General features: G+C 33.1%; 2 protein-coding genes across 2 annotated transcripts; one reads left to right on the forward strand and one right to left on the reverse strand.

Moving 5' to 3' along the window:
• The first annotated feature begins 11,141 nt into the window (after window positions 1-11,141).
• Window positions 11,142-13,304, forward strand: LOC139844708 (glycosyltransferase family 92 protein RCOM_0530710-like). Its single transcript, XM_071834928.1, has one exon. The coding sequence runs from the start codon at window positions 11,407-11,409 to the stop codon at window positions 13,108-13,110; it is 1,704 nt and encodes a 567-aa protein (XP_071691029.1). The 5' UTR covers window positions 11,142-11,406; the 3' UTR covers window positions 13,111-13,304.
• An 11-nt stretch (window positions 13,305-13,315) lies between these two features.
• LOC139842404 (protein COFACTOR ASSEMBLY OF COMPLEX C SUBUNIT B CCB4, chloroplastic) lies at window positions 13,316-15,805 on the reverse strand. The gene is made up of 8 exons (XM_071832547.1): window positions 15,677-15,805; window positions 15,419-15,588; window positions 14,948-15,047; window positions 14,747-14,820; window positions 14,467-14,651; window positions 14,312-14,382; window positions 13,975-14,058; window positions 13,316-13,673 (listed from the first exon to the last, which is right to left on the reverse strand). The coding sequence occupies exons 1-8, from the start codon at window positions 15,803-15,805 to the stop codon at window positions 13,584-13,586; spliced, it is 903 nt and encodes a 300-aa protein (XP_071688648.1). The 3' UTR covers window positions 13,316-13,583.
• Window positions 15,806-15,891: the final 86 nt, after the last annotated feature.

Genomic DNA, 15,891 nt, shown 5'->3' on the forward strand with positions numbered 1-15,891 from the left:
ACCATACACCCATGATTACCACCCTTAAACCGTGTTAAGTCCATTTATTACCATTAAGCCGAGACCACCACCATCGATCATTAAACCCAATTAAAACACCACGGCTACCATCGATAACCCACCATCCCTAACCACCGAGCCACCACTATTATCACATCATCATCATCGACTATGCAAACGAACACCACCTTTTGATTCACCACCTTTTTGATTGTTCGAAAACCATCCAACATACAATTATAACCCAAGAACGAGAACGATTCATGTTAATAGGAATTCTATCATGAACTCGATACTCCCATAACCTTGTTACTTCTTGTACGTTCGTACATTCCTCATCAACCAATTAATAAACTCCAAGATCAAGAACTCTCCTTCTCTCTCTAACTCTTCTCTTATTAAACGAAAACCACCATAGTAAACCACATGTGAACCACCATTTTGTTTTACTGCTACTGCAGTCTACATGTTCCTGTTTCCATCCAGAATTATTGATGCCCGTTCCTAATTCGGTTCCCTCGTTTCCCTTTCTGTTTCATTCGAACACAACAACCAAATCCACATGCACAAGTCATGCCTACTGCTGCACCCTTTCCATTTTATTTTATTTCTGCTGTAAACCGATAGTTGCTGCTACTGTTTGAACCGTCGAACATCCACCGAAACCATTTCACTGCAATACCAATTGAACCAGGCTGCTAACTATATTTTCTTTGTTATTATTTCATGTTACTGCTACGTATACCTTCCTTCTATTTTCCTGTTTTGGTTAGAACCAACACCAAACCGCCACCATCTCTGATGAACTGCAGCTGCAATCACCATTCTTTTCTGTTTCTGTTCGAAATAAATGAAGATGATACAAGAAGAAGAACGTGATATGATTTTATGATTGAGAAAAAGATAAAGTAGGCTATATTTAAATCCCAACCTTTATTTTATGTCGGGGATGTGGCTATTATTTAAACGATCCACTTGTGGTTCCTTCTTGATATTTTCATCATAAACATCCCCACCATCAAATCAATCGACGACTGCTATTTAACCTATTCTTTTTTCTGTTCGTCCCCTTTCGCGTTCAATATTGTTGGGCTGTTATGAGGGAAACCGATTAATACTCTTGGGCCTAGTTTACGTTGGGTTTCATTATCCACTAATCAAATAATGGGCTACTACTTGCAACCCATAGGATCTGTTCCTAACTTATTAAAATTGACGAAGCATTGTTGATGGTATAAACAACATTGGTAATCTTTTAATGATTCAGTGGCCAAAATGATAATGATGATGGTATGATAATGATGTTGTTTCGGTTATGAATGATGATGAAGTATGGTGTTGTTTTCGAATGATGATGATGACGAGTATATGATAATAATGAACGAGGTGAAGGATAACAAGGACCATGGCGTATTATGATGATGATTATTATGATCATGATATGATTATGATTATGATTAAGTTGATGTTATGGTTATTATATACCCTTGGTCGATTACGTTTAAGAAGAAGGAGAAACAGATACCTTATAGCTTATATGATTTATTATACGATATAAAACAGAAAGAAACAGATGGCTCGAGGGTTAAGGGTGTTTGTGTTAAACGAGAGGTCATGGGTTCGAGTCTTGGCAAGGGCAGTTATTTCTTTTTGGAGCCTTTTCTTGTGAGGTAGTTTTCTAATTATTATTATTATTATTATTATTATTATTATTATTATTATTATTATTATTATTATTATTATTATTATTATTATTATTATTATTATTATTATTATTATTATTTTATTATTATCATTACCATATTTATTACTATTATTATTTTTATTAAGTATTATGTATATGTATAAAAATTATTATTTTCATTATCGTTATTATTAAACTTATCACTTTATTTAAAATCTACTATGATTATTATAAATATCATTATTATTATTATCATCATTACTATTTTTATTAACAATATTTTTATTATCATTAATATTATTTTTAACATTATTATTACTATTATTATTATTATTATTATGATAAGATAACACAACTATTTATTTATTATTATTAATATTATTATACCAAATAACAATTAGTTATGTAAAATTATATTTAATGCATATGATATACTAAACTAACAAGTATATTAATAATATCAATATATAAACTTATTTGATTAGTATTATATGTTTTAATATATATATGAATAATATAGGTTCGTGAATCCGAGGCCAACCCTATATTTGTTCAATGTCGTTCTATGTATTTTTACTACAAAATACATTAGGTGAGTTTCATTTGCTCCCTTTTTATTCATTACATTTTTGGGCTGAGAATACATGTAAAATGCTTTATTAACTGTTTTACAATATTTATATGCGTGAGTTTAATTAATCCCTTTTTAAATGCTTTTGCAATATATATTTTTGGGACTGAGAATACATGCGATGTTTTTATAACTGTTTTACGAAATAGACACAAGTAATTGAAACTACATTATATGGTTGAATGATCGAAATCGAATATGCCCTTTTTATTAAGTCTGGTAATCTAAGAATTAGGGAACAGAAACCCTAATTGACGCGAACTCTAAAGATAGATCTATCGGGCCCAACAAGCCCCATCCAAAGTACCGGATGCTTTAGTACTTTGAAATTTATATCATGTCCGAAGGAGGATCCCGGAATGATGGGGATATTCTTATATGCATATTGTGAATGTCGGTTACCAGGTGTTCAATCCATATGAATGATATTTTTGTCTCTATTCATGGGAAGTATGTTTATGAGAAATGGAAATACGAAATCTTGTGGTCTATTAAAATTATGAAATGATTATTTATGTTAAACTAATGAACTCACCAACCTTTTGGTTGACACTTGAAAGCATGTTTATTCTCAGGTATGAAAGAAACATTCCGCTGTGCATTTGCTCATTTTAAAGACAGTATTTGGAGTCGATCATCGCAATGGAACCAGTTGTTGGTGACTTCGTCCAGATGGATTAGGACGGGTCATTTCACACGCACCCATTTTACACATACACATGTGCATAGTAAATTTACACTCACCTTGAACGCCTCGATGAAGTGCACTCCAATCCCGCAACTCGCCAACGGAACGTACCTATTCCATTTATCACATAAACAAACAACACAATTAGGGTGGATTACAAACCAACCCATTTCGACAACTAGTACAAATTTCGACCCAATTGCACTTCCAAGTTCAAACCGCACCCAAAGTAACCAATAATCACTAACACAAGAGAAAATGGTCCTAATACGCCAATTAAACCCAATCATAAGTGTTAAACACCAATCTTGCCCAAATTGACACCTAAACCCTAATTTTGAGCCATTTCAAAATTAGTCAACCCAAATACACCCAAATGGTTTCCAATACTTCCATAATCACTAACATTAGTGATTATACACCATTTACAAGCCTTAAACACGGTTAAATCATCAATCAACCCAAAACCCGCCAAATATCAAAATAACAAGTTTCCATAAGCCCTCTTCATCATCTAAATGGGTTTTACAACTAACAATCTCAAAACCCTAACATTGAATCTCAAATCAAACAATGAAACTCGGAGTTAGAACTTACCAATACTGCTAAAATGATGACGTTGATGAGTAGAACAACTTATATACTTGAGGTTTGACCCGAAACACCCTTCTTCTTCTTCTCCAAATAGAGCGCTCTCTCTCTCTCTCTCTCTCTAAACTCTCTCCTCTCTCTAGGGTTTGAAAGTGAGAGTGTTGATGTGTGAAAATGAGGATAAGATGAGCCTTGAATCAGTCTTATGGCTCTAGAACCGGCCACATCGACAATTGTCGCGTTTCGCGACACTACGTCGCTTTTCGCGACACCAGGACGCGATACACATCATTCAAACGCGACAAAAGGGACAGAAGTCATCATCAGAAGTTGTCACGTTTTGACCATGTTTGTCACGGATCGCGACACACCAGAACGTGACACACCCCCTTCAAACTCGACAGTTTACCTGATGTACTCCAATTTCACTTTTAAAACATCCCAAAGTCCAACGTGGTCAACTCATTACATCCAAACTATCAAATACTCATTCTTGGACTCCGTAGGACGCCACAAGCGTCATGTTTAGAAAAACGGGGTGTTACACAATGGCCATATTAATTCATTATTCTAGAATACCAAATACATTCATTAGAGCATCCACAAATTTCTAATTTATGTTGTGATGTTTCATTAGACATGTTATGTGGAATGACAAGGCTGATATATTTATCTATACTAGATTTTAGATTTACAGAAAGGGATCTCTACTTGGTCATCATTGCAAATCGGTTTTTATATATAATGCGTGTAATTTAAATATATGTATATTTTGTTGTCAGTTTGTTTTTCTTCATTCTTTGGCCTACTATTAACAATGGATCTCTTAGATGTTTCATAAATTATTCTTTTATTATGATGATTTATTTATAAGTTATATGGAGGGTTTATTTATGTTTCACACTAAATGAATCTTTTACACACTAAATGAATCTTACTAAACATCCATTGATCTTATGTTAATGATGCCAAATGGGCGGGTTTAATGCAAAGTTTCATCTCTACTTATTATATATAAAGAATAAACTATAAATAATACGTATATAAGCAATGCACTTCATTTATATTGTGAGTCATTTGTTTGTTAAATAACAATTGTAACTTTGAACATATTGAACATATCATTCAAATTCAAATGATTTTCTTCACCAAACCAGTGATTTTACGAGTTCTTCAACTAATAGGTATATAAATGACAAAAAAACATGTTAACAATAAATAGTCAAACTGTAAAATAAAAGAAATAAAATGTAATGTGTTATGAAAGTCAAATTTGGATGACAACTTGCACAGTAAAATTATGAATTATTGATTACTGTTTCACCTATCATTATCATACATAATTGAAGACAACAATTGTATAGTTAATTTTAGTACTATAAATATCGAGTGAGATATAAGGATGCTACACACAATTCTTCAATAATAATTCTTACTTCCTCATTTCTTCTTTAATAATCTATAGTTGAGAATTAGGCTACAAAAGTTGTTATCTATCACTAAATTACAACACGTTATCAGCACGAAGTGCTCCGTATAATCAAGGTTTATCTAAGCAAGCACAAGTCACTAATCAAGGTAAGAAATTCTTTAACGATATCTTCTATTATTTATTAGTAAGATAAATATTATTATCATCATAAGTAAAATTATATTTCTGTAATCTAACTTTTATTAACTTCACTAACATTTATATTTATGTTATTTAAGTTATATATCGTCGGTTATACCTCCTGAATTATATTTATGTAATCTAACTTTTATTAACTTCACTAACATTTATATTTATGTTATTTAAGTTATATATGGTCGGTTATACCGCCTGAATTATATTTATGTAATCTAACTTTTATTAACTTCACTAACATTTATATTTATGTTATTTAAGTTATATATGGTCGGTTATACCGCCTGAATTATATTTCTGTAATCTAACTCTTATTAACTTCACTAACATTTATATTTATGTTATCTAACATTTATGATTATTTATGCAATTAATCATTATTTATTTCATGCATACTAATGTTTATTCTTAAAATTTATTATTTATGCATAATATGTTTATTCTATTAATCTTCGTATTTATACTAAACGTATTTATACTAAATGTATTTATAGTAATCGTATTTGTACTAATAAAATTCTTTTATTAAAATTATTATTAATACAACGAGTACATAACAGTCGTTAACGTCAACTAACGACGTTACAACGGTCATATATACATAACGGTTGTTAACGTCAACTGAGGACGTTACAACGAGTATATTTTTCAAATGTAAAATAAACATCTCCGTTTTCACATTTTCACAAACCAATCTTCATTTTCTCAGATTACCACTCTCAAAAGTTTTTTTTGTAAAGATGATTCACACAAGGATGATTTTTCCTATTGTATTGGTCATACTAACTATCATCATTGTTGCTAATATACCACCGGGTGAACCTATATTCTATCCTGCTCTTGTGATTTTATCATTTGTAATCATGCCATTATTCTGTTGTTTGCTACTTATGAATTTAAAATGATTCTGATTTCATTTTATTATTTGTCTATGAATAGAAGTTGATTATGATTATGATTTATGTTGTTCATCTTTTGATAATAGAAAATGTCGAATTTGAAAAGGCTTAAATTTGCTCCTTTAGAATCAAGTGAGAACAACTACTTAACATGGGTTATGAATGTAGAAAAACATCTCGAATCAATCGGTATTTTAGAAACCCTGAATGAAAATAACAATTTTTTCGAACAAGAAAAAGCAATAGCAAGTATTTTTCTTAGCAAACATATTGACGAGTTCTTAGAATCTACATATTATATGATCGAAGATCCAAGTTTATTATGAAAATACTCAAAGATAGATACGATATTAATTATCAAGAAATAACGGTGATCCATGAAAGAATAAAATTGAAGATGTTAGTAGACGCTCTTATAAGAATCCCAGAGATTCTTATTAATGATCTGGTAACGTGGATCATCAGTCTAGTATTTCTTGAATACATGAACATCTTGTTTATCTCTACAAATAAGTCCCAAAAGAAAAGAAAACGATAGTGAATCTGTTGAAAAATCTTAATTAAATAAACCCTGAGCTACCTTGAGACTTGAATGGTTTGAATTTTCTAAGATGCCTAGCTTGTTATGTATCACTCATAAACAAATGGTTTTAGACCATAACGCATATGTTTATTAAGTGTTATCTTTTATGTACTTCAGATTGTAACTTGTTTGCAGGTAATATAATTTGATTATCTTGCTGAAATATAACTCATTATTTGCTTATCTTATTTGAAGTTTTAGTATGAATCCTGCTGAAATACAACATCAATTAAATGGTAAAGACCTATGTATTGCAGATAGTGGTAACATACACACTATGATCAAATCTAAGAAATATTTCATTGATTTAAATCAAAATGAAGGAATTATAAATACTATATCAGGTCTTGCAAACTTGATATAAGGAACGAAAAAGACAAAAATTCATATTACCAAATGGTACGAATTTTCTGATAAACAATGCTTTGTTTTCTCCCAAATCAAAGAGAAATTTGTTAAGTTTCTCTGATATATATCATATTGGATATGATTGTCAGTCAATGATAACCGGAATTGAGAAATACCTATGTAGCACCGAAAAACGCATATGATAAAAAGCGCATATGATGAAAAGCGTAGCGCATATGATAAAAAGCGCATATGATGAAAAGCGCAGCGCATATGATTAAAAGCGCATATGATAAAAAACGCATATGATAAAAAGCGCATATGATGAATAGCGCAGCGCATATGATTAAAAGCGCGGCGCATATGATTAAAAGCGCATATGATGAAAAGTGCATATGATGAAAAGCGCAGCGCATATGATGAAAAGCGCATAAAAGGATATATAATGAAAAGCACATATGGTGATTAATGAAAAGCACATATGGTGATTAATGAAAAGAATATTGAGAAAGAATCGCCAATGTTTCTTGAAAAGAATTCAAGGTTATATATATGGACCAATTCATCCATCATGGAACCATTTTGATATTTCATGGTTCTAATAGACGCATCTAGCGGATGGTCTCATGTTTGTGTGTTATCAAACCGTAATATGGCATTTGCAAAGTTTCATGCACAAATTATTAAATTGAGAACACATTATTCTGATTACTCCATTAAAAGGATGAGACTTGATAATGCTGGTGAGTTAACATCTAAAGCATTTAATGATTATTATATGTCTACAGGAATTGTTGTTGAACATCCAGTTGCTCATGTGCATACACAAAATTGGTTTAGCTGAATCAATAGATAAACGCTTGCAGCTAATAACTAGAAAATTGGTAATGAGTACAAAACTCTCAATATTTATATGGGGACATGTAAATTTACATGATGCGACATTAATTCGCATTAAACCAAGTGCAAGTCATAAATATTCTCCATTACCAACTTAATTTTGGTCGAGAGCCAAATATTTTCCATCTTAGAACATTTGGTTGTGCAGTGTAATTTTAATTGCACCACCACAACAAATGGTTCCTCAAAGAAGGATTGAAATATATGTTGGATATGAAACATTTTCAATCATAAGATATATTAAATCCATGACGGGTGATGTTTTTACAGCACGTTTTTGCTGATTGTCATTTTAATGAAAAATTGTTCCCTAGATTAGGGGGAGAAATGAAAAAATAAATAAAATGATGTTTCATGATGTGAACATCAATTAAGGTATCTTGATACTCGCACAAAAGAATGCGAAACAAAAAGTTAAAAAAATAATAATAATAATGCATATGCAAGAACTTGCGAATAAATTGCCCGATGCATTTACAGATACAAAAAGAGTGACTAAATCAAATATATCAACAGTAAATGCTCTAGCAAGAATTGAAATTCCAAAAGCTGGCAATAATGTCACTCTTGAGTCTTTATCACGCCAGAAACGTGGGAGACCAATTGGTTCCAAAGATAAAAATCCTTGAAAAAGAAAATCAGCTGATAATGAGGTAAAAGAAAGTGTTCAAGAAGAACCACAGATCAATACTCCTTCTGTAGAGGAGATTGATGATGTCAATACGGAATTTTCAATCAAGTATGCACATTCAAAAACATTATGGAACCGAAATGTAATGAAAAATCTTGATGAGATATTTTCATATAATATTGCATATGACATCATGAATGATGATGATGATGATCCAGAACCAAAATCTGTCATGGAATGTCAAAATAGACATGATTGGGATCATTGGATAGGAGCAATACGAGCTGAATTAGAATCATTCAATAAAAGAAAAGTTTTCGGATCAATCGTTATCACTTTTATAGATGTGAAACGTACGAGATAAAAAATGAATTTTTATCCGAAAAAAGAAATGAGAAAAATGAAGTTACAAGATAAAGCTAGACTTGTAACTCAAGATTTCTCTCAAAGACCATGAATGGATTATGAGGAAAACTTATTCTCCTGTTATGGATGCAATTACTTTTAGATACTTAATCTGCCTAACAGTTTCTAAAAATTTAGAAATAAATCTCATGGATATTATAACTACTTATTTAAATGAATCACTTGATAGTGATATATACATGAATATCCATGAAGGGTTTAAGGTATCAGAAACATCTAATGCAAAATCTAAAGAAATGTATTCTATTGAATCACAAAGATTTTTATATGAGTTGATACAATAGTATAACTGATTAAGTGATTACTTGATAAGAAAAAGGGTATACAAATAATCTTATTTGAACATGTGTTCTTATTAAGAAAATAATGTCCGGATATGTGATTGTAAGTTGTTTATGTCAATGATCATAACATCATATGAACAAATAAAGAGATTTATGAAATCATTCAACTTCTAAAAAAAAAAAAAAATTAAATGAAAGATCTTGAAAAAAAAAAACCAAGTATTGCCTTGGATTGCAAATTGAGCATATGCCTAATGGTTTACTTTTACATCAAACAAACTATACCGAAAAGATTTTAAAACATTTTTTAAAGATAAAACCATTGGTTCATATATCACTCAATATTGACACTGATCCATTTCATCCCCGTGAAGATCATGAAGATCTTTACAGATTAGAAGTTCCATATTTTAGTGCAATTGGGGTTATTATGTATTTGACAAATTGTACAAGACCTGACATTTCTTTTGCAGTTAATTTGTTGACAAGGTTAAGCTCAACCCCTACAAAAAGACATTGAAATGGAATCCATCAGATATTTTGATACCCTTGAGGAACTGCTGATTTAAAATTATTTTATTCTAACGCTTCAAAACAAGATTTGGTTGATTATGTATATGCAGGTCATTCATCAAATCCTCACAAAGATAAATCTCAAACTCGATATGTATTCCTAAATAGAGGTACCACAAAATCATGGAGTTCTTAAAACAAACACTTGTTGCAACATCATCAAATCATGACGAAATGATTGCATTATATGAAACTACTCGAAAATGTGTTTGGTTGAGATCAATGACACAAATCATTATTGATTCTTGTGGACTAGAACGCTATAAAAGACCAACAACTATCTTCACCAACGACTATATATGAAGATAATGCAGCTTGCATAATACAAATGAAAGAAGAGTATCAAAAGTGACAGAACAAAATATAAATGTTGACGAGGCGCCAAAGCCATAGACGGTCTTAACGGTCATAAGTTTGATGGAAAAGAATAGTATGTTGGTAAGGCTCAGAAAAGACTAAAAGGGAATAGGAATTGAAACAAGGGTTTGAGCAAACCATGAAGGAGACTGTAGACAAATCACAGGGGCTAAACTTGTACATAAAAATTTAGATGATACAGTTTCAGATGAAAACCTCAGATTCTTCTCATATACTCAAGATCTCGTAAAAGACAACCAGATTGAAATGAGATATGTTCAATCCAGCAAAAACTCTGCCGATCTTTTCACTAAAGCACTTCCAACTACTATTTTCAGAACGCATGTTCACAATATTGGCATGAGACATGTTAAAAGGATTTAACGCCTCAGCGATGTCTACTTGAGGGGGAGTCAACTCTATGCTGCACTCTTTTTCCCTTAGCTAAAGTTTTTTCCCACTGAGTTTTCTTTAGCAAGGTTTTTAACGAGCCAGTATAAGTTGATCTCTAAATGATAATAAAGTTGTCATCAAAAGGGGAGTGTTATGAAAGTCAAATTTGGATGACAACTTGCACAGTAAAATTATGAATTATTGATTACTGTTTCACCTATCATTATCATACATAATTGAAGACAACAATTGTATAGTTAATTTTAGTACTATAAATATCGAGTGAGATATAAGGATGCTATACACAATTCTTCAATAATAATTCTTACTTCCTCATTTCTTCTTTAATAATCTATAGTTGAAAATTAGGCTACAAAAGTTGTTATCTATCACTAAATTACAACATAATGTATATTTTTCATCCGAAAACAATTATATTGAGACGGACGAAATATTTATTTATTTATTGTTAAACATTTAATTAATCAAATATTCTCTGATTAACGGACACGTGTCAAGCCGCAAATATTCTTCCACGCTCAACTTTGGTGGTTTGGTCGTCTCAATCAATATTCTCTACTTCCCCGGCTGCACCTCACATATTTTACTTACAATAATTCCTCCTGCTGACAAAATCATGCCCACTAGTTACAACTTCCACAGCCAAACGTACAACCTCACTTCTCATAACAGCAGTTTGCAGATACAACCGTTAAAACCAGACGATCTCTGCCAAAAAAAAAAAAAAAAAAAAAAAAAAAAAAAAAAAAAACAGATCAAACTACAATTCCATGGATTCTTCCGACCAACAGCGAAAAAAGCGCAAACAACCAAATTATCATGTCAAAAGAAGTCTGCTTTTGTTCTTTGCTTTCTTCTTTTTCTTTATCCTTTTCCATCAAAACATTCGTTTGTTGTTTGGCACTGTAAAACTGCTTTCTGTACCTTCGATTTACTTGAACGAGTTGACTCGGTTTAAGATAGAAGACCGAGTTGTGTTTCCTGATCATATTCTGCTCTTACTAGAGTCCCAATATCATCATATTGGAATCACAAGTTGGAACAAGAAAGAAAAAGGATTAGAATGTGTTTACACTAGTAGAAATGGTAATTATACACTTATTAGGGATGTGTTATCAGCGAACGAATACAACGATATTCGAATGCTCATTCGATGTCCGCTACCTCCATTGAATAACTTGTCATCCGTGGTCACTTTACGTAGCCGAAGTTCGAGTGTTGTAGTAACGGATACCGGGATTGGAGGGTTGACGAATTCATGGGAGAATTTGGCGTATGAGGCGGTGTTGGATGGTAACGTTGTGGTGGTTTTTGTCAAAGGGATCAGTCATAGACAAGACAAGGAATCAGACCCTAACCGATTCAGGTGCCATTTTGGGTTATCGAATCGGGATAACATGGTTCTTACTACTAGAGCATTAACAGCTGCACAAGAAGTTGTAAGATGTGTCTTACCGTCAAGTCTTCGAACCCACCCGGAAAAAGCCAAGGGGATATGCGTCACAGTTAGTTTTCGAATACCGTTTCCTCGAAGAAACCAAGAACACCGTGTTGTTGTTCCGTCTGTGGCTAAGATATCATCGGGTCCCACATCGGAGATTAGGAGAGCAAAGAAGCACCAGCTTTGTGTGTGCACAATGTTGTGGAACCAAGCTGATTCGGTGCGTGAATGGATAACGTACCACTCGTGGTTAGGAGTTGAAAAATGGTTTATTTATGATAACAACAGTGACGACGAGATTCAAGAGGTGATCGAGAAGCTCGATCATGAGGGTTTTAATGTTACCAGACATGTTTGGCCATGGATCAAGACTCAAGAAGCTGGATTTTCGCATTGTGCAATTAGAGCTAGAGCCGAATGTAATTGGGTTTCGTTTATGGACGTCGATGAGTTCTATTACTTTCCAAAAGGCGGTTCGCTTACAACCTTACTTTCAAAATACACATCTTCTGATTCATCGATTGGAGAGCTGAGAACGTCTTGTCGTAGTTTCGGGCCGTCGGGTTTAACATCGCCACCTAAGCAAGGAGTAACAGTAGGGTACACTTGCAGATTACAGAGTCCCGAAAGGCACAAATCGATAATCAGGCCAGATGCGCTTGACACGAACCTTATGAATGTGGTGCACCATTTTCACTTAAGGAAAGGGTTTCGTTCCAAAGATGTGCGTCAAAGTAGTGCTGTTATAAATCATTATAAGTACCAAGTTTGGGAGTCTTTTAGGGCTAAATTTTACAGAAGAGTTGCTACTTATGTTGCTGACTGGCAAGATAACCATAATGAAGGATCGAGAGATCGAGCACCTGGTTTAGGAACAGAACCGATTGAACCAGCTGACTGGAGACGAAGGTTCTGTGAGATCTGGGATACTGGTTTAAGGGATGTCGTTTTGGCTAACTTCGCTGATATTTCGACTGGGGATCTGCCATGGAGTAGATCCTTGGGACATACAGACAGAGAACAGATACAGTAATATACAGATTCATTTATTCACAGTATACATTCAATGGTTCCATTTGTGATATTGTTTATTATAATATTATACACGAGAAAAATGAATTAATTAAAGATCACGTGACAGACATAACGATATGATACTGTAAATACAGACTTTTTTTTTTTTCCTTGTGTCCGTTGGAGGATTTGTTACTACTAAAACATGTACTTCAACCAATATAGATGAAACAACTTATTCATTTAAGAACACTACAATATACAGTTATCTTCCAAATCAGGTAAGCTGTCAATAGAAAAGGTATCTTATGGGTATCATTCTTTTCCTACATTTGAGTTTATAAAAAAACAAAGAGCTGAATAAAAGATTAACATCTTTGGAGATCGTGTAACCTCTTGATCTTAATAATGATCTTTTAAAACTAAGATGACATACCATAGCTTCAAAAAACGTGGTCCTGTAGAAACTTACCCTCGCAACTAAGAGCAGCATTATCTTGCATTGCCACTTGCCAAAGGGACACTGGTCATATGCTTAGAAAGTGTAGCATCCAGCTTCTCTCCTATTAATGTGATCCATGCCTACAGACGCAATTCAGGAAGAAGAACGTGTAGTCAATTAGATATATAAGTAAACGAAATCAACGGTTCATGACCATCCCATCTAATTTACGAATATGTCACATGAAAATCGACCATCAAACTAGGTCCACAAGAATGGTTTAAATAATTCAATACATAGTCAAGCATTGTCATTAGATTTGTGTCAAGTCAAACATTACAAGGTTAATATGAAACACACTTTAGGGGCTCTGGCACCATGAAAATACATTTTATATCTTTATGGTTGTAATAGCTGATTATCATAAATGAAAATACACACCTGATCAGATGCCGTGAAGCCACGGATGGTGTCACCCCCAAGTATTGCAATTCCTTTATCTCCCAGTGGTTGCAAGATGACCGACTGTAATTGATAAGCAAATTTAATGAAAAATGTCTATTTACATATGCTTTAGTGAAGCTTTCACATCCTTGCATACGAACAAAATTGTATTTATATCAACTAAAATTAGTAATCACTCTCCTACTCCGGACCCTCAAAATGAATACTGTTTAACTTCATTTTAAGTACGGAATTACGTTTAGGCGTATACCGATATTTCAAGATCAAGAGCAAGCATGTGAAGTTCTGAACCAAGAAAACAGTTATGTAGTACCTGTGTATTTGAAGGGAGAAATGGCAGCTGAGATTTTCCGGGATAAAGAGATAAGTTTGCCAAATAGCTCTCTGTTAAAATTGTTAAAAACTATAATGCACATTCTTTATGATGAAAGAATCAGACATAATTGGCAGGGTTTTAATGTGCCTTACGTGATCCAGCTTTAATAACACCTTGATAAATTGATCCTTGCATCAACTTATCAGAATCAACAACCATAGGTTCAGCTTCATTAGAAGACGATACAGAAGCATATCCAATTTGGAGAACACAAATGCCATCGTATACGATAACAAGTGATCTGCAGCATGTGACCGCTGACAATGTTTCCCAACCCCTGAGAAAAGCATGAGAACCATCAAGACCAAAATGAATTCGAGAATCTTACAAGATTCTATTTTTGGGAGGGGGGCATGCTGATGTTTCACATACCATGATAATTCAGAAGCGACAATATCTGGAATGTTAGAATGTATTCTTTCACACTCCACACCTTGAGGCGGTACCTGAATTAAATTTTAGTCACATTGCAGTTTGCAGTATACAAACCAGAAATGTGAAATTCATAGATCGTAATAATGAGATGATTTTATGAATCAAGATGTGAATATCAAGCAATGAAAGGGGCCTTACCACAGATATGGACTTGGGTCTAATTGATAGCCACACCAGACCAGCTAGAATATTAGTTACTGCTAACCCAATTGTAAGTAGATCAGCCCTGGACTGCGAACTGCTCCATAATTAAGAGAAAAAACAAAGAAACTTTTAGAGCAAGCGTGCAAGTTCAAATCAACATATTCGAACTGATACCTTAAGTAAAACATATTAATGTGTAAGATGCGACTCAAGGAAGGAAGATCAAATTTTAAAATCGTAACCGATACATACAGACCTATAGAAGTCAGTAACCTTAATTCAAACATAATAATGCACAAAATTAATAAGCAAATAGCTAAACTACCACTATCAATTTCTAATTTCTAGCTAAAAGTAATTGTTAAGAATAGTAATATTTATATAGTTATCTATCTAATTACAAACTTTTGATGCTAATGGATTGAAAATGAAGATAAAAAATAAGTAAGCAGATGATTAATTGACCTGCTGGCATCAGCTACAGGAGCTATTCCAGAAATTGTCCTGTTGAACAGAACCCCTAACAGAGAGATTCCTCCTACGTAAATCGGCAAGCTCCTAACAGCATCGTCATTATTGGCTACCCAATCAGCAATCAATTCCCTATTTGGCCTTGCTCCTTTATAACCTCCATTCTACAATTAGAGCTATAATTAAAGAGAAATAGAAGTATATAGATATAGAGATGTGGATATATATATACACATAAAGAAGAAAAGCAACCTGTAAGTTAGCCGAAACCCTAATGAATTTCCGGCGAAAAGAACGGAGACGGTTACAGGAGTAATAATGACTGTTGTTGTGGTAGTTAATCGTTACTGAACGAAGTAACAAACTTCTTCCCGCTTCCATTTAACGAGGAGCCCCTCCTGCTGCTGATGGATAACAAACAAGGGTCTCTTATTGAAATTATATATACATCTGAAAAAAATTGCATT

Source organism: Rutidosis leptorrhynchoides, chromosome 4, assembly GCF_046630445.1.
Source record: "Rutidosis leptorrhynchoides isolate AG116_Rl617_1_P2 chromosome 4, CSIRO_AGI_Rlap_v1, whole genome shotgun sequence".
Classification (NCBI taxonomy): domain Eukaryota; kingdom Viridiplantae; phylum Streptophyta; class Magnoliopsida; order Asterales; family Asteraceae; genus Rutidosis; species Rutidosis leptorrhynchoides.